This window comes from Fusarium phalaenopsidis (genome assembly GCF_050370095.1).
Source record: "Fusarium phalaenopsidis strain FUZ10S chromosome Unknown contig_32334, whole genome shotgun sequence".
Classification (NCBI taxonomy): Eukaryota; Fungi; Ascomycota; class Sordariomycetes; order Hypocreales; family Nectriaceae; genus Fusarium; species Fusarium phalaenopsidis.
Window position 1 is genome coordinate 539,140 of NW_028145390.1, and position 17,941 is coordinate 557,080.

Consider the following 17,941-nt stretch of genomic DNA (forward strand, 5'->3'; position numbering starts at 1 on the left):
TCCTGATCATTTCTACTGGGTGAGGATTAATAGCGATTTCCGACCGTGTCCGGTTATTGCGGTGGGTCCGCCGGTCCCCGGCATTGAGATGTGCCCGGCTCGCTTCGGATCCGACTGGAGACACATGGCCTTGGCGGCTTGATCTTGTTCATGTTTTGCTGCTATAAAATTTTTAGTATAAAAGAAAAAGTGTATATCATATATGATAGTCCTGATAATTTGCTAAATACCCACTCCATGTTGACAAGCTCAAAGCCGGAGAAACCTGAAAGAACAACTCTTAATCCATCGGTAGCTGAACTCCATACATGGCCATCCGTAAAAGACCCTGGTTAGTAAAGCATCTATAAGTCAAGGCTGATAGACCCAAAGACAGGGCATTCATTTCTGGCTGTGTCATTACAAATCCAGCCCATCATATCGACTCATATTCTCCGATCAAGTTAACTTCCGAATGCCCTCGGATGTAACTTGCGTCACTAAGCCACGCAACCCATTCTTTAAAAGAACGATAAAACCCCAACCCCAAAGTCGAATCTAACCAACCTCATCACCTCAATTTTCAATCACACTCATCTTCGCCATGGTCCTCAACACTGCTGTCCAAACTGTCGTCGGCAGCCTGGCGCCTTTCCATCTCCTCTCCTTCTCCACACTACTGGGCTCTCAGCTATACCAGACATTCATCGTCACCAAGGTCGCGTTTAAGAATCTTCCTTGGAATCCTTACGTCAACTTTCAGAAGCATATTTTTCCGATTTATTTTCACGGACAGGCACTGCTGCTGTTTCTCTCAGCCGTCACGTTCCCACCATACGGCCCAGTATCGCTTGTCCAGCATAAGAGCGATTGGATCCCGTTTACAATCTCGGGTGTTGTCTCGGTGTTAAACCTTTTGGTCTTTGGACCTAGGACGAAAAAGTTGATGTTGGATCGTGTCGATCAAGGTAAGCAGGTCTTTGTGTGTAGATGTGGGCCAATAACTGACAGAACAAGGGACCTTGGATAAGGCGGCAAGCCTAGAGGGCCCCAGCCCCACGATGCAGGTCCTCAAGAAGAAGTTCTCGACCGCGCATGCCATGTGCATTCATTTGAACCTGATCGGACTAGGTGCTCATCTCTGGTACACGTGGAGGCTGGCCTCTCACCTCCAGTTTCAAGATGCCTCTCTATGATTCCACCAAAACCTCAGGATAGATGTGAGCCTTGGGGGCATGAAATAGATGTATCTGGCTGGATTCCAGACTATAGGACATTGTTTATCTCCACTTATTACGTATAAATACACAGTTCGTCTTAAAGACCGAACCCCATCATATAGAAAGCATGGACCCGACCTAGATTCCCAAGTCTATCATCTACATGCATGCAGGAGGTCTGGTAACCGTAACTCTTCTCTCGTACACCCAGCCTGTAATCAATCGCCATGTATCATCTTCTATTATAGGGAGCTCGTGTGGGAGATAGCGCAGGGTGCCAGGTTCATTGCGCACTTGGAGGAACGCTTCTCATCGAAAGGTCCCTGGGATTATTTCTTGGCGATAGACCCTGGGACGTGTGATCTCAAATAGAGTAGCGTGGGAGTCGTAGCTGTTGAGGTGTCCGTTGGTGTCTTATCATCCATACTGCAGCTGATCTCTGGGGATGTACAGACCAGGGGTAGCAGATTCTCAATGACAGATATGCTTACTTCGTAGGTGGCGTGATCCAAGACATTCACGAGCTTAAAGACCCTTGAAGGGCGGGAAATGTGTGGTAGGGCGTATGCGGCGTCCGGTCTCGGGGTAGATTACCTTTTACACCCTTTCAAGATGGAGTGTATCCCATGTATGTGAGATTTGACAGCTCGAAATTCATCAGCCGGCACCACAAGAACCACCCATACCCATCTCAGTTCCTTGTCTTCCCCCAGATCTCATAAACCGGCTGAATCAGCAAATGTTATGGTCTCAGAAGGATCTGCAACTACAATCATGTTGGGTTCAACTCTGGCTCAACGTGGGAGAATCCCCGGTCGGAAGTCCGGCCCGGAGTCCCACCTCGCAAGTGTCCAGGTGACGACTCGAAACCGTCACCGACTTACACGAGGGGGAAGAGGAGCTATAAGTGAAGGAGCTGTCCGTGGCTTTACAATCTTAATTATAATTTTGTATACTCATTGAGAACTGTGACAATGACACAGACTACCGCCGTGACCCTCGCGACTCTTGATCCAGTCCACACCACCACCCACCTCCCAGAAATACAGCCAGAGCCTACAATTCATGATGCTGTTTCAGCAATTCCTCCTTCAACAGCCGCTTCCGTCGCTCAGAGATGGAACGGCTCCAAGGAAACCACCTTTCGAACTCTATCCTGCTACTTCGCATTCACAATCTACGGCATGAACGACGGAACCCCAGGCGCAATGGTCCCCCATCTAGAAAGCTACTACTCCCTCCCCTACTCCATCGTATCTCTCATATTCCTCGGTCCCATGCTAGGCTGCATCACCGCAGCATTCACCTCAAACAGGCTCCACGAGAGATTCGGCCGTCGCGGCGTAGCCGCCTTTGCCACGGGTTCATACGCAATCTCGTACGTGGGTATGTGTGTGCACCCGCCGTTTGGCCTCGTGGTGCCGCTGCTGGTCCTCACGGGGTTTGGGAGCGGGCTTATGAATGGGACGTGGAATAGTTGGGTTGGTGGGTTGGCTAATGGGGGTACTATGTTGGCGTTTCTTCATGGGTGTTGGGGGGTGGGAGCTACGATTGCTCCGATTACTGTCGAGTTATGCCTTCCTTTTGATGTTTCTGCTTGTTAACATTTGAACAGGTTAATGCGTTTGTCTCAAGGGGATGGAATTGGTGGGCATATTACTGTAAGCCGTTCCCCCTCACTCATACCGCATACTGACGCATCTAGATCTCATGGTAAAGATAACAACTCAAACATAATCAGCAATTGCCTAACCATCTCAAAGCTCGGTCTAGCTATTATCGCCGCCGCAACGACAGTGTGGTCTTTTTGGGCTGATTGCGGAACGAGTCGCAACACCTCAGCATCAGGCCAAGCCCACAGCTTCACATTCTCTGTATTCAAAGACAAGGTAAGCCCATCACATTATCTTACCTAAAAAGTTACTCACCAATCCAGGTAACCCTCCTCTTCTCCGGCTTCATGCTCCTTTACGTAGGCGCTGAAGTAACAATCGGCGGCTGGCTCGTAACCTTTATGCTCAACGTCCGCAACGGCACGCCCTCTGCCTCGTCACTCGTCGCCTCTGGTTTCTGGATCGGCATCACTGTTGGCCGGTTCGCACTGGGCTGGATCACGAGCTACTTTGGGGAAAAGATTATGGTCTCAGCGTATCTCGTTATCGCGATTGGCCTTGAACTAGCATTTTGGCTTGGTAAGAAGTTTGTGGTGAGTGCTATTATGGCGGCGCTGGTGGGATTATCTATCGGTATGGTGATGCCAGCGGTAAGTATACATGCTCTCTCTAACATTGGTCGCACGACTGACCGAGGTTCAGAGCATCAGGGTGATGACCAAGATCCTTCCGGTCGAAAAGCATATTGTGTCGGTTGGCTTTGGCACAGCTTTTGCCGTTTCCGGAGCGAGCATGTAAGTCATCCCCCATCCCATCCAACACAGGAATCTCATCTTGTCTAGATTCCCATTCGTGGTTGGAGCGCTCGCTCAAGCCGGCGGAGTCCAAGTCCTCCAGCCCGTCATCCTGGCACTATTCGCAGTCCAGCTCCTACTCTGGCTTTTCGTCACAAGGATGAAACTCGATAGGGATGAGGACTCTTCTGCGTAACGGGTTATGAACATCGCTATTATATGTGCGAACCTGCAATTATTCCATCACACGTCTACTTATAGGATGGAACTAGTCTGTGGGTAGCGTTACTCTCGTCGATACAGACCACCTCTTGACCTTGTGGACAGGCACGAGACCGAACAAGATTATAGACATTCCAGAGCCGGCAACACCAATATTTTAAATAGCGACAATTAAGGATCGATCCCAACCTCAATCTTCGTCAACCCCCCATTCAAGATGACGAAACACTCTTTTCCACCGCTCAGCCAAGCTCACGTCCCTCAATTAGACGGGAGGTAAATAGCCATCTCAAGACCACCAGTATACGCCGTCGTAGTCGTCTTGAACCCATTCTTCGGATCGTGAATGTACTCCAAAAACTCCTTGTACAGCATCTTTGCCCAGCCAGTATTATCAGCCAGCACGATGGCCCCCCTCTTCAATCTCGGCTTGATAATCTCCAGCGTCGGCAGCGCCAGCGGCGTCCAGACTAGACCTTTGTCAGTAACACCTCCAGCAAACAATTGGTGTTGACTCACTGTCGAGGAGCAGCATGTCAATCTGCTCCGGCATCCCCTCCTCCACCTTGAGCGTCTCCGTCAAATCGCCCTCCCTAAGTTCAATCCACGGCTCAACCTCCTCCCCAGCCTCTCCCCAGTGCTTCCTAGCCCTCGCCGCCTTGCTAGGCTCCTTCTCAGTCCCAATAACCTTTCCCGTAACAACCTCCCCCCTCTTCCTCGCCTCAGTGACATTTTGCCCAACAGCGAGAGCAAGATACATGGTCGAAACGCCAAAACTCGTGCCCGCCTCGACAATGTTACGCGCGTCGATGCTCCGTGCTAGGAGGTACATGAACTGGCACTTGTCCTGCTCCAGGGCGACAAACTTGTCGCGCATGTGATCGTCGGATGAGGCTGTCCATGTTTGGCCGGAGATGTAGTAGCCAAAGATGCGGGTGAGGTAGAACCAGTATTGAGAAAATGCATTTTCTTGGGCTTCGGACTCGGCGTGTAGGCGGTCGAGGAGTTCATGGACGCGAGGGCTGGCCTCAACGGCTTGGATGGCTGTTGCGGATGGAGCCATGGTGAGAGCTGATGATTGTTCAAATGGCGGCCTACTTCTAAAGGAAATACCAGAGTTTAAATAGATGCTGAACTCATCTAGAATGAGTCACTCTCATCCCAGCCACATGGAACAGGCGTCATGCATGGAGCATATATCAGTCAAGATCCGGTTTAGATCTTATGAATCTCATCTGATAACCCCGAGGCCGATTTCGCTTCCCCGACAATAAAGGTCGGTTTTACGGTTAGGTCGGCTTATTCCTCAAGCCACCCCGCGTCTCTGGTGCCAATGGGAGTTGACAGAGATGTGAAGCTACGAATTGTTACGTAGCTTAATTACAGGACAAGGCGGGGAAGCTGAATGGACAAGTTTATTGTGTAGAGTTATTGTGGTGGTGTAGGTTTCCATGCTGACTCGGGACAATCCATCGGCAGTTGGCTATCGTGTGCCAGCAAAGGCTTGTGCAAACCATACATAGTTTACATTGATCTCTAGAACTGGATCTATAATTACCCAGACTCCTATAAACAGACAACTCTCTCAGACAGTCTCACTCAACACGGCCTTGGTGGAGATGCTCCGGCCGGTTCACCTTAAGCCCGACAACGGAAGCCCGGTCTTCGGTCCAAACCCAGCCTTGAACCCCGACCGATAATGACTCCCTTCCGTTATCCACCCCGGATCCGTATTCCTACCAATCGACACGAGTCGATTCACGGAACCCTTCCGCCCATGCACGACATAGAGACAACATCTCTCATTCTCCACAAAGATGCCGCATCCCGTTATTCGACCGAGTAGTTCGCCCATCAAGTCCTATCCCCGGTCTCGTTTCCATCTTCGCCTGCCGGGATGCAAACGACAAACATCAAACATCCAGCCTCGCTTCTAAACGGGCCATGCCGCATCCCGGGCTTCCGGTATGCATAAGCGCCCTTCTCCCAGCCCTGCTCGAGATTTAGGTCGTACAGATCCCCCTCCACCAAGAAGATTTCCTCGATATAGTCGTGGACAAACACATGTTGTTGGTTGCGGGCGCCTGGCTGCCAACGCTGCAGAGTCGTGCGCCGGCCTGTTTGAGAGTCGTGATTGAGAACGAGCTCGTCAACGCCCGGCTCTAGGGGTGTCCATTCGCGATTGTACGAAGTGGTGGCGGGGTGGAATTCGAACTGTTCCATGGCGGCTTTCAATGGTGAGTTGTCGTCGCACAGGCGTCACAAGGCAACAAGTTCTCGAGGCCTAATCATCTCGCTTCACCTCATGATAGAGCCCAACTATATCATTCAGGATTCAGCTTGGAAATAATATTAATAAGCTTGTGATGACAAATGAAGTAATGCTAATAGCTGATAAATCTTGCCTTAAACCAATCGCCAATGTTGGCTTGACCAGACATGATCGCCTTTATTTTTGGAAGGACGGACTTCGACCTGCGATAAAACGGCCTCCTCCAAAGATGACAGTAACAGCCAGTATAGCAGGGCTGCTATCGACCGAGACGGAATGAGGCCTGCAATCCAGTCAGAATGCAACCCCGCAAAGAACACATGCGAACGGCATCAGCCCTGTTCCCGGTGAAACAAAAGATAGCGCAGCCGTTAGCTTGCTCGCACAAAGGGAGATGAGAAAAGAGAAACCATGGTGAAATGAGCCAGGTCGAGATCTGCACCCTCACGCGGAGCTGAAATTTTGGCCGTCCACTCGGACACCGACAGCACTGAGGCCCAGGGGTCATGAGGAAGCTAGAGCTACCTAGGCGAGAAAAGAAGCCTACTGCTGCTGTTCTGCCAATCGGTTTCATCAAGATAACCAGCCCTAGGCGGACGCATGGCCAAGGCTGTCCTAGGCCGCAGCATCAAGCCGTTAGCTAGTTTTCCGTGTCCAAAACGACCAGTCAGGTCTGGGTCAGCACTTCACTTGACGGACCACAAACGCCCGAGGCCATCCTCAATCTCAAACACATTCACTTGGGACTTTGTCGAGGCAGGCTGCCGATCCGAAGGCTTGGAGAGTCACTTGACGGCTTGAAGGAAGCGGGATCCCTTTGCACTGATTAGCTGCTCCATGCCGAAGGCGGGGAGACGTGTTACACAGCAGTCAAGACTTCGTAAAAGGGCAGCTCGGGGGTTGCACAGAATGTCACGAGCAGTTGAGACAATGCTCCCGACGATTCAAAGCCTGAAACAGCGTAGCCAGTCCTTTGGGCTTTTACCTGGGCATTATCATATATAGGGATTTGATCTTATCTGTGTTGGTTGCATCGAGAGGCATGGCGCGGGGGTGTGAATCAGTGAATGGGTGTTACGCTGCACGAGAGATCTCCACGGGCACGAATATCGACTGTTAAGCTTTCTGGATGAACACAGAGTGCATCATCATAATGTTCTGCGCAGTGCTGCATTCAAAAGACCTTTGACATGTGCGTTGGTATGGTGGCATAGATGAAGTCGAATTGGTGAAACAAATCGACGGGAACCAGGACACCTGGCGTCAGCCACCCGTAAGACCCCAGTTTGCATTCACTCAGCTCCACTGCCTGAGACCTCAACTGTAGTGGGGGTTTGTTTGTCACGAACCTCTTGTCCACCGCCAGATTGACGTTTTCCATCACGGGGCCTGAGCCAAGAGGTGTGGGCGGGGCGGCATTGCCAAGATCCCACGGCGAGCGAGTGGACTGGACGATAGAACAGGCGAGGGATTTCCGAGATGGACTCAGCATGTGGGACGGGCAGCAAACGGAGAAGGAGATCAGCGGTGGTTAAGGGGGAAGATCAGAGGCGTCAACGAGCCGATCGTAGGCGACGGCCACTAGAAGATGTTTCAATGACGCCGACCAGACGGGCACAAGGCATCTTTTGTTGGGGACATGATTTTAGCTTGTCGGTGTGTTGTTTTCTCTCCGGATCATCGTCAAGATCCTTTGACACCGAGTGACCGACGTCGCATACGCACGAGGGGAGGCTGGTGAGTGACGCTGCTGCTAATCACCAGTGAGGTTGAAAGGTGAGTCGTGGCCGGCGCGTAAGACACGGAACAGCCCCCATCTCACAAGTACTGTATCGCCTGGTATCGATCCTACAGGACCCCTAAAACCTCGGCCGAAGAGGAAGCTCCGAAAACGATGCCCATCCATCGTGGCAAGGCGAAGCGAGCCAGGCAGTCATCGGCCTAGGCGAGGCATGACGTCGAGAGTCGGGACGTTCTCGTGAGCATGAGGCCATTGCGGCCATCCCTGGGTGTTGCGTTTCTGACAGTTGTCGTATCGCCCATGGTTCTCACGATGACTTCACTCCTGACTCCTCCGACCCGACCTTTTGCGGGGAATATCCAGGATGGACGCGACAGCAACTGTCTGGCTTGGAGCGTGCGAGGGCCAGGATGAAAACATCTTTCGGTCGGTTGCTACCGCGGACCACTTTTTCCCACGTTTCTCTCGTAACTCGGTGCCCGTGTTGGACAGTGTCAGGAATGACGAGAATATTGCGATATGCATGTCTGGCGACGCGCAGACGCGACGATCACCGTCCGACGAGGCCACTGCGGAAGTTACAGTATAGACGGTCACCGTCTTGGACTGTGCTGACCAACGTGAGAGGCCAAGACGGTTGATGATTGGATCTGTTGGAAGACGGCCACCGTTTTGAGGGCCTCTCCTCGTTGCGTTTTCGCCCTTGACCTGGATGTTTTCTCCGTTCCCTGACCCGGTTGACGCGGAGGGTCGCAGATCCATGACATCAGTTTGGCCGAAGGGGTTCCATTAGACCCTTGTTGCTGAGCGGCTCCTTGTGTTTCCGAAGCACAGCACGAATTGTAACCTCGAGGGCGTTTTGTGTGAAGGACGGGGAAAGATCTTGGTCCATTCCTCGAGCGCGGGAGAGCAAGCCTGATATGCAAAGCAGATGTCGTGAGTCGCCTCGATATACCCCAGACAAGGAAATGCACATCACCGCTGTGAATCACGCGTGCTCGGCGAGTTATCACATCCCAATGTGATGCAGTGTAAGTGCAGGTACGATAACTTGGTGAAACCCATGGCATGGCCTCGGAATATTGACTAGGGTCCAGCGTCTGCCGCTCGTAATCACGAGGCGCAGTTGGCAGTTGAAAGACGATCGTCTCGGTGGGCGTTTGGTCTGGCAGAATGGTTTCTTCGGGCGACGTTTCGGTCGAAGATCCGCATCAAGAGGCGACAATCATGGCCAAACTCGGTGTACCGACCGACACCGCTCCGTAGCATAGTGGCAGGCACTGTATAATGGATGGTCGAGTATTAGGTCGTCGGTTTGCTGTTTGCTGGACATGACGAGAGATCGGCTGGGCCCAATCATGCTAGGGGGGATTTGCGACGACCAAAGACGGGACGATTGACTGCGGTAATGACAGGGTGAAGTCTAGGACTCGGCCGACGATCTGGCGCAGAGAAAAGGGAAGAGAATGGAATCATTGGCCAAAGATGCCTTTCCATCAAGTGGATGGAGCACGAGAGATGGTGGCTTGGTCGATGACAGCCGCTCCTCCACCAAGGGCCCCGTACCACGAGGTACCGGACGAAAGCCGGCGCAGTGGGAGGCCCCTACCCGTCAGAAGGGTGCCTGCCGCTAGAAGCCTCACGTCCCGCCCCGAGCCCCCTCGAGGCTGAGCCACTCACAGGCGCTCAGCGCCTCGACGCCCAAGGGGGTACATGGCGGGTACGGGTGCCCAGGGTGACTGGAGCAGGCCTCAACCGACCCCAACGCTGTGGACTGCAAGGGCCAGCAATTGCGTCACAGACGCTGATCGCCAATTTTGCAGGCTTCTCACGGGAGGCTTGGCCTGGGGCCTCTGAGGCTCGGGATGTTTTCCCTGTGGTTCTCTAGACGTCTTGGCCGGGTTAGCGAGGTCCTTGGGATGTTTGCTTTGGCAGGGTGTCGAGCCGTTGCAGTCTGTGCAACCAAGCGAGAAACTCTGAGGTTTTTTTTTTCTCGTCTGTTGACACCTAACGCGTCGCCTAGTGCCTCAAGTTCGTCTAGCAGCGAAAATCTCAATACCAATGAATGCATCGTGAGGTCAGTAATTCAGGCGCGGAGGATGGCCGTCTGTGAAAAGTACGTACCTGCGCGCCTTTTTTGGAGAGGGCAGCCGAGTCGCGTCGGCGCTAGCGCTCAGGCGAGTTGAGTTCGTGCCACTGTCATGTTGTTGCCCGGTACGTACCTTTACTGCACTGTGCCCATAGACGCCGAAGCTCGACGGCCGGGGACATTGGCTGCTCAGGCAAGAGTACCAAGAAGCAGGCAGCCAGACAGGTACTCGACCCCCCACACACAGCTGCGGCGATACCTGTCCAGGGAGAGCTCCAAATGTACCGAGGGGTGCCGATCCCAAGTCCCATGACTCCTCGCTCTGTCGTCACTTTCCTCTTCGGGGACCAACGAGATTCGCCCGTCTTGAAGCGGTGCCAGGCCCGTTCAGTCTTTTTTCCCAGGGTCTCGCCTCTCCGACTTCTCTGTCTGTTCTAGGGGCTCTCTCTCAGAGAAGGAAGAGAGGACGGTGAAATTATCAATTCACGAGAAATCCACTTTACATTCCCATCCCCATCCCCATTTCGTTCGTTCGTTCGTCTTTTCCCCTTTGGCCTCCCCCCCCCCCGTCCATCCTCTTCCCTTTCTACTCTGGTCGGGTTTCTTCTTCCTGCCACCACCTGCCACTGAAAAGAAGGGTCCTCCTGCCGTGCCTGCAACCGTGGGTTTTTTTTGCCTCCCATTGTCATTGCATTGCCATCGCCTTGGTCGTTTGCGCCGACTAGGAACTTGCCGGCTTCTTCAACTTGTTGCCACTGCTGTCATTGGGGTTGGTCTCACCAAACACTTCTGCCGTCTTCGTCACTTTCTTTTATTCATTTTGACTTCTTCCCCCTTTTTTCCATCACTTCTTGACTTCTTTACTCCCCGTTATTATTATATCTCCCGCTGCTATTGCTACCGTTAGTCCCCTCCCCTCCCCCCTCCATCTTCAGCTGCATACCTACATATCCTTGAATGTGACGCTGCTCGTGCTGTCATCTTGTTTGCTTTTTATTCTTTCCTGCAGCTCACGTCCAGAACTTGGTCGCTCTCGTCTCTCTCGCTTCGTCAATCCATCCCATCCACTGACGCTTCGCGCTTCGCTTCCTGCAGGGTCGACACCACCTCCACTGTAATTCACTGCAGTCGCCGCCGCTCCGCTCCATCAAACGTACCACCTGCCTCGACTTAGCAAGCAAGCTAGCACTTACTTAGTTGGGCTGCTTTCTTCCACCTCTTGACCGCCGCCCACCGCCAGCAGAGCGATCCATTTCAATTCCAGCCCCAGAGACACATTCTCAACCACAACCACTCTTCTGGATACAGCTCTTTTTTCAGCCACCAAAACTCCCGACAAGACGAAAAAGTCTCTGCCGCGTCCCTTCTGCAAGCCACCTTTCCCTTCGCGACCGATTCCAGAGCATCTCCGAATTCCATTGCGGCTAGTCCCCTCTCGGTCTCTCCGCGCCTCCGCCCTTCCAGAGGCACTCTAGAACAATATACCAGCCTCATCGCACGAGTTGGGTGGATCCAGAATCGCTGGCCTCCCTCTAGAACCGCCCGCTACGAGATCGAGACCCTTGAACCACGTGGAACCATTGGCACTCGACCTCTACCCCTCTCGCCAGCTCTCTCTCTTCTCGACGACAAAGTCCACGCGATCCCTCCTCCGACTTTCCTCACCGATATCTCTTTCTTCGAGTCTCGCCTCGCCTTTAACTGTCGCGCCTCAATCGGGTCACCTGTCCCATTGTCTCTACTCTGTGGATGTGGCAATAGCCTAGTCAGCCTGTGCGACAAGTGACGACATTTGCGATTCACCGACTCGATCATCGGCCCGAAACATACTTGGATTGATATATATACTGTCATGGCAGAGGAAACCGAGCTCCAGCCTACTGCTTCAGAGCAGCCCCATCCGATTGCACGATCCGACTCGTCAGCTTCAACAAGCCCCTCGGATAACAACGAGCCTGTCATTCACCAGCCCATCCCTGTACGACCTGGTCTGCCCACTCGGAAAAGCAGCGGACCCCTGGTAGTCCCTCGTGATAGCTCAGCAGTCGGCCCTCTGGAACCCGACTTTGGTCCAGATGATGTACGGGCAATGAGTCCCAGGCGAACAAGCGAGGACTTGGATAGGATGGGCAAGGAAGCCCGGGACGAGATGAAGAGGTGAGTCCGATGGACATGCCAGCTGTGCATTGCACTAACCATCCTAGACACGCCAAGGCGTTGCAGGACTCACTGCTCACGATTTTCAACCGTATCGAGGCCGTACGCGAGGAGCACGACAAACTCGATAATAACAACAAATTTCTACAAAAGTATATCGGCGACCTCATGAGCACCAGCAAGATTACGGCCTCGAGTAGCCGCAAGAAGTGACAGAGATGCTGTTCGCCAGCTACCGCCAAACCATATCGGCAACTCAGGATGCCAACACATTACCGATTCGAATAGCGAGACTCGCAAGTCTACCCCGACCCTCTAGAAACTACAACAGTATACCTTGGATTCGAACTTTGGGGCCCTGCAAGGAAGGGCATGATACCCGCGCCTCGACAGCGCTGCTACTTCGTTTCAACATCTCGCCTATTAGGGCTGAGCTCAGTATTATTGCATTTGACTGTACATTAACGCATTTATGAACCCCGGGAGTAGATCCCTCACGATGGATCGATTATGCGCACGGAGGGAGCGCACTGGAGCTTTGTTTTGGTTATTGGTTTTGCATGCAGCATCCCACCTAGCATGGTGCACCCAGCATGGTGCCGCACCTGGTCATTGGACCCTGATGCGCACAGGCGGCGTTCTGACTTGACATTGCCCGAAGCCGGGAACACTTTGGCTAGGTCTGATGTGGCTTTTATTCTATCACGGTGTTGCTATGGATGTCGGTGTATTGTAGCTCCCGTAGAAGGGGGGGCGAGTTGGTTGGGTTCCTACTGACATACTGCCTGACGGCACGGAGTGAGGTTCGTAAAAAAAAAAAAGAAGAGGGTCGAATTTTAAGAGCGTGAATGTCCCTACAGTTCCAGGTGTCTGCCAGATTGATACCAGAAGAAGCTTGAGTGTCTAGATTAGTTGCTCTAGTATCAGAATTGACAGGGTTCAAACATATCGAATGCGTGACGATGATGTCTGTACCAGAGTGTGATGTCTACCCAATCTTTGTGCATAGTAGCCGGGAACGTTCAAGGGTTGGAATGTGGTTAATTCGAGATCTTCTTGATATACTCATACAATGACTTGAAGCCTCAATGCCTGTCCCAAGACCTTCATCACAACTCTTCATCTTCAACAACTCTCAATCCACGTCTTCAAACTCAGCATCAACCACGGGTCTCATCATTCTTCGGTCTTCCTCCACCCGTCATGATAATCTCTTCCATACTCATAGACTACGGCTCCGGTCTACCTTCACCGCCTCCCCCAGAATCAACCATCCAGGACACCATCCAGTGCTGCCTCCTCCACTGGCGTTATTCATCGGTCTCCACCTCATCGGCTGCCTTTTGGACTCTGCTCTCTCGGCTAGAAAAAGGGGACTGGTCACATATCATGTCTGCGATACCCTCGGGCCCACTATGTCCAGGCTGATGTACCACGTAGTGCTGTTCTAGGTTCTTGCGGCTGTCGTGGTCGCGTTTGAATATCACGGTTGGACTAGCGAGCAACTCTTGGTATGTTGCCAACCATGTCTTGGAAGAAGCCGCACAGTGACGCGAAATATCTTGCCTCCTTTGGGCTGCCTCTACGGGTGGTGGCTTTAACGTCCCAACTTAATGAGAGATTATCCAATTTGGCCAGTCAAGAGAAATTGTTTTCATTCTGTTTGAGCAAGAATTATTGGGGATAAAAGTTGAGGCATCATGTTTTGGTTCAGGGTAGAAGCATTGAGTTGTCAAAGGAGGCAAGCAAAAAGGATATGGGAGGTGGGAGTTTTTGAGTTCCTGTAAACATCAATTTAAAATTGTAAACCATATGAAATTCAACCTGGATGATTAGTATGCATTGAACTTTGAATGGTGTTACTGTCTTCGCTTAGGAGGAGTTCAACAAAACTTGTCTCCCGTTGCCATGGTGGGCTTCATAGCAATGAGAATTCGGGATAGACTTTGGCAAGGCCCAACAAGCCCAATCGACTTGTGTAAGCAAGTACGGTGTATGTAGATCCAGAGGAACATTAGAGAACATGGGGATAACCCGAAAATTTTGACCTATGTAGTGGTGACAATGGTAGTGTTCTCTCAGTCCCGTCCAGCACGTTTTCAAGCAACAGCGCAACGATTCAGGATCAGGGCCGGGTCCGACTTTGTCATTGAGCCAATCAGACCGAGACGGACCCCTGCTCCACACATCCATGCCAGAGGAACGCCAAGGGTGGGCCAAATATGCGAACTTAGCTCACCACCTTGCAACGATTGGAGAAGCTTCCCCGGCCCTGTTGGCCAAGTGGTAAGGCGTCGCACTCGTAATGCGAAGATCATCGGTTCGATTCCGATACCGGGCACGCGTTTCCCATGCAATTCTTTTGGTGTTGCAGCATCCTTTTTGCTGTAGAGTTGGTCGAGATATTCGCCTTGGTGTTTTTGCGACTTTCCGGATTCGGCGACCGTAGAGGCTAAGCACCGCCACACCACCTGCGCCATACCCAATAATAGAGAACAGTGGGTCTACCTCACGCTGACATAATTCTGCCACCTCACCGCTTTCCTTTTGTGGCTGCCCTCTTCGATTGCATTATCTCGCTGCGCACCAATTCAGAGATCCTTCATTCTCATGATGTAGATGTATGTTGCGAGGGTATGGGTGAGACGGCGACCAGTTGTTCTTTTGCCGTGATTCTGGCCATGTATGATCCTGCTGCACATACTCATTTCCCCATATCGTTGCCATGTTCATCATTGCGTTGGCTTTATTCCTGTGAGACCTCAAGCACCAGAGTCTTCCCACTTGAGACTGCCTTTCACCAAATGAACACGAGTACCTAGCGAATTGGGATATTGAGCCGGGTAACTTTCACTTCACTCCCAACATTTGTAGCGCGCAGGACTACCGTGAATACACTGAAGCTCTGACCTGAAGTAGTTACCCTGGAACCCTTGATTCATACCTCTTGACGTCAACCACCAGTTGCAGTTGTAATGTGCAGTGCGCAATTTGGATTACTGCACAGGGCACACGATTTTCTAATTGCCACAGGCGATTCAATTACTTGTGCCCCTTTCTCTTGCTGCCTACCATAAGGATTTCTCGGTGGCCGTGTCCTGGGTGGTTTGACGCCTCAGCGAACATCTCAGCAAACGATTCAAGCGCAGAGTTGGCTATCTCGATGTACTTAGACATCCAAGGGAAAGAAGTATAACCAATTCAAAATTTGTATCGAGTGTGATGGAGAAACCATCGATAGCCTCGGAAACGAAACGACACCAACACAAGAGCTGAATTGCACTCGAATGGCTGCGAGCCAGTAGCACAACACACGAAGGCACAAATCATAGATGCTTTCCCTCACAATAAATGACAGGGTCTTCAGTTTCACTGATTCAAGGCAGAGCCTCAGTTTCGCTGATTGCGTCATTGGCTCGGCTTTGTGTCAGTGATTTGAGAGTGCCCAGCACTGATTGACAGCAGCTCCCTTCGTGACGCACAGCGCTCCTTTGCTATATTTATCTCTCGAAAATTTCTCCTCTCCCATTCCTAAACTCCAACTCAACACCATTTTCGAGATGCAGGACGTCGCCCCCCTCCCCAACCTCGACAAACTTCTCGCCCTCCTGGAGAGGTATCTGGCTCTCCCTGGGGAGCCAGGCCTCTCAGGAGGAACAATGACCGAAGAAGAGCAGGCGCAGCTGCTCAAAGACTGTCCCGGCGCCCAGCCGGTTGGCCCTGGTCCCTGGCTAACCTCCTCTCCCGCTGTTCCTTCCCCCCCGGTTGCCCCTCGTCGCCGCCGCCCTCCCACCTTCGGTGATGCGGATTTTCGGTAGCCCAGACACGGGGCTAGATGGATCATAGAGACGGGGACTTGCTGGGGATGGAGGACTACAGAGTAGTTCATTGAAGAATACAGACATTGCAGTGCGCCCGTTGTTTCGCCGTGCCAGTGAAGAATCCAGGACCAGGCCAAGATCCAATGATAGTGTCCGAGAGCTCAGATCTCTAGCCATCAAAATTCAGTGATTTTGCGAAAGCACTAACTAGTGGAAGCTAAGCGACCTTGGACGAGCCAAGATGTGGCCTTCTCTGAGCCAGACCAACGATGTCTTGCCAGTGTAACGCAGAGGTCTTTGAGTGCTCTGCCATCTGGAGGAGATTAGCTATAGCGGCTGCCCTGGCTAGGTCTCTTCACACTGTCCAGTCAAGGTCTAGTTTCTTAGATACAACTACCTTGAGGAGAGGCTGGTTATTGAAATCACCCAGCCGCCTGTTCTTGCTTGGCGACGAGGCTATAACATGCAGGAGAAAACAGACCGCCTCGACAGCATGTATCTCCGTAGTTAGTTCCTCCAGATCCGGGCTTCTGCCAAGAGGTCCATTGCTTGACCTTTTCCCGAGGAAAAACGATCAGAGAAGAGTTGTGCTTCGTATCACAGCAACCACTTGCGTGGAGTTGACCTCTTGACTAAGTGTTACTAGCGAGCCGTCGTTCGCCAACAAAGATCTATTAATCACATGGAACTATTCTGGATGCCTCCCAACAGATGACGATGCCTCCCAGCAATGGTTCTCACATTAAAGAGTTATGTTTCATCTTTTGGTGGTTTTACCAAGAGAGAGCGCACAACACAGGCACAGCCCCGCCTGCCTTCGTCGGTACAGGTAGGCGGGGGAGATGAGATTGACGGCGAGGAGTCGTTCCTTCCCCCTCCGGGTCAACATGCGTCTCAACCACAAATGGGCCGTTCCTTCCCAGAAATACCCGCGAGACTGAGGTTAAGCGCGGTACAATGCTCCTTCCACGGCCCGCTCCTTCCCTCAACTCTGCCCCATGGCTCGCCCCAGTCGTTCTTATGTTGAGCCCAACATGTCTCCCCCCCTTCCATCCCTGAACTTGAACTTGAACATCAACATCAACATCAACGCCACGGACATACTCGAGATACCGGCCCGCCTCCCCAATCTCGACAAGCTCCTCGACTCCCTGGAGGCAACCGAAGAAGGGTTGACCTTCACCTGCAAAGGCGCTCGCCAAGGCCGAGCTGATCAGGCCGGGCCCCTGGCCCCCATCCTCCCTCGCCCGCCGCCGCTCCCGCCGCCGCTCCCGCCTCTCCGGAGGCCCAGCCCCCCCGGCTCGCCGCTGTCGCCGCCTCCGTCTTCTTAGACGGTTGTGCCTGCCCCCGCTCCCCCCGCTTGGCTTTTTGGATTTCGCCTCTACTTCGATTCTCCGGGAGATTCATCAGCCGACGGCGACGGAGGAGGAGGAGGAGGGCCGGGACAGGGAGATCCCTGCAGGCGAAGTCGAGCTCCTTTTTGGTCACTTTCCCCCTGGAAAGCCAGGTACCTACCTACCTGTCCATGAGGGCCAAGAGCTTGTCGAGATTGGGAAAGCGGGCGGGTATCTCGACGGAAAGTTGGTGTTGATGTTGAAGTTAGGGCGGAAGGCGCAGTCCTTGAAAGGAGCGTTCTGCTGTGTGTAAGTTCGCTCTCGCAGTTATGGGAAGGAACAGGCGGAAGCCGCAGTGTGCCATGAATGCCGAGCCTCCCTATTTGGACGATGAACTCACCAGATCTTAGAGTGTCCATTTCTTTTCTTCTCATACATCATCATCATTAGCATCACGATCGACAGCATCGCTTTCGCAGTAAATACTGAGCCCGGCCAGATCTGGCTTTCGCTTCTTTATTTCATGGTTCCTCCAGATTATCTTCCACTTCTTTGAGATATTTTTTTTTCCAATATTTTTTTTTAATATGGACAGCGACGTGGTACGTTTCCCTATTCTTTCTCCTTCTTTGCTGCCTTTCCATCGCCCTTGTGTCTCAACAACGAACCCTCGGTGTTTTGCTCCCATATCAATGTTAA

The 17,941-nt window shown here is 52.3% G+C and overlaps 5 protein-coding genes and 1 non-coding gene across 6 annotated transcripts; 4 read left to right on the forward strand and 2 right to left on the reverse strand.

The window, feature by feature from the left end:
* Positions 1-583: 583 nt before the first annotated feature.
* LRP88_14289 (DUF4149 domain-containing protein) lies at positions 584-1,175 on the forward strand (the record flags this gene model as incomplete). The annotated part of the gene is made up of 2 exons (XM_083250639.1): positions 584-947; positions 997-1,175. 2 exons carry the CDS (start codon positions 584-586, stop codon positions 1,173-1,175), a joined length of 543 nt encoding a protein of 180 aa, XP_083093704.1.
* Positions 1,176-2,173: 998 nt separating this feature from the next.
* On the forward strand, positions 2,174-3,802 carry LRP88_14290 (MFS transporter; the record flags this gene model as incomplete). Its single annotated transcript, XM_083250640.1, has 6 exons — positions 2,174-2,585; positions 2,905-2,912; positions 2,963-3,088; positions 3,136-3,462; positions 3,515-3,606; positions 3,655-3,802. 6 exons carry the CDS (start codon positions 2,174-2,176, stop codon positions 3,800-3,802), a joined length of 1,113 nt encoding a protein of 370 aa, XP_083093705.1.
* A 287-nt stretch (positions 3,803-4,089) lies between these two features.
* LRP88_14291 (S-adenosyl-L-methionine-dependent methyltransferase) lies at positions 4,090-4,891 on the reverse strand (the record flags this gene model as incomplete). The annotated part of the gene is made up of 2 exons (XM_083250641.1): positions 4,090-4,298; positions 4,348-4,891. The coding sequence occupies 2 exons, from the start codon at positions 4,889-4,891 to the stop codon at positions 4,090-4,092; spliced, it is 753 nt and encodes a 250-aa protein (XP_083093706.1).
* Positions 4,892-5,682: 791 nt separating this feature from the next.
* On the reverse strand, positions 5,683-6,051 carry LRP88_14292 (uncharacterized protein; the record flags this gene model as incomplete). Its single annotated transcript, XM_083250642.1, has 1 exon — positions 5,683-6,051. The coding sequence occupies one exon, from the start codon at positions 6,049-6,051 to the stop codon at positions 5,683-5,685; it is 369 nt and encodes a 122-aa protein (XP_083093707.1).
* A 5,731-nt stretch (positions 6,052-11,782) lies between these two features.
* Positions 11,783-12,300, forward strand: LRP88_14293 (short coiled-coil protein; the record flags this gene model as incomplete). The annotated part of the gene is made up of 2 exons (XM_083250643.1): positions 11,783-12,087; positions 12,135-12,300. The coding sequence occupies 2 exons, from the start codon at positions 11,783-11,785 to the stop codon at positions 12,298-12,300; spliced, it is 471 nt and encodes a 156-aa protein (XP_083093708.1).
* A 2,056-nt stretch (positions 12,301-14,356) lies between these two features.
* LRP88_14294 lies at positions 14,357-14,428 on the forward strand. Its single transcript has one exon. It is a non-coding gene; the product is annotated as a tRNA-Thr (tRNA).
* Positions 14,429-17,941: the final 3,513 nt, after the last annotated feature.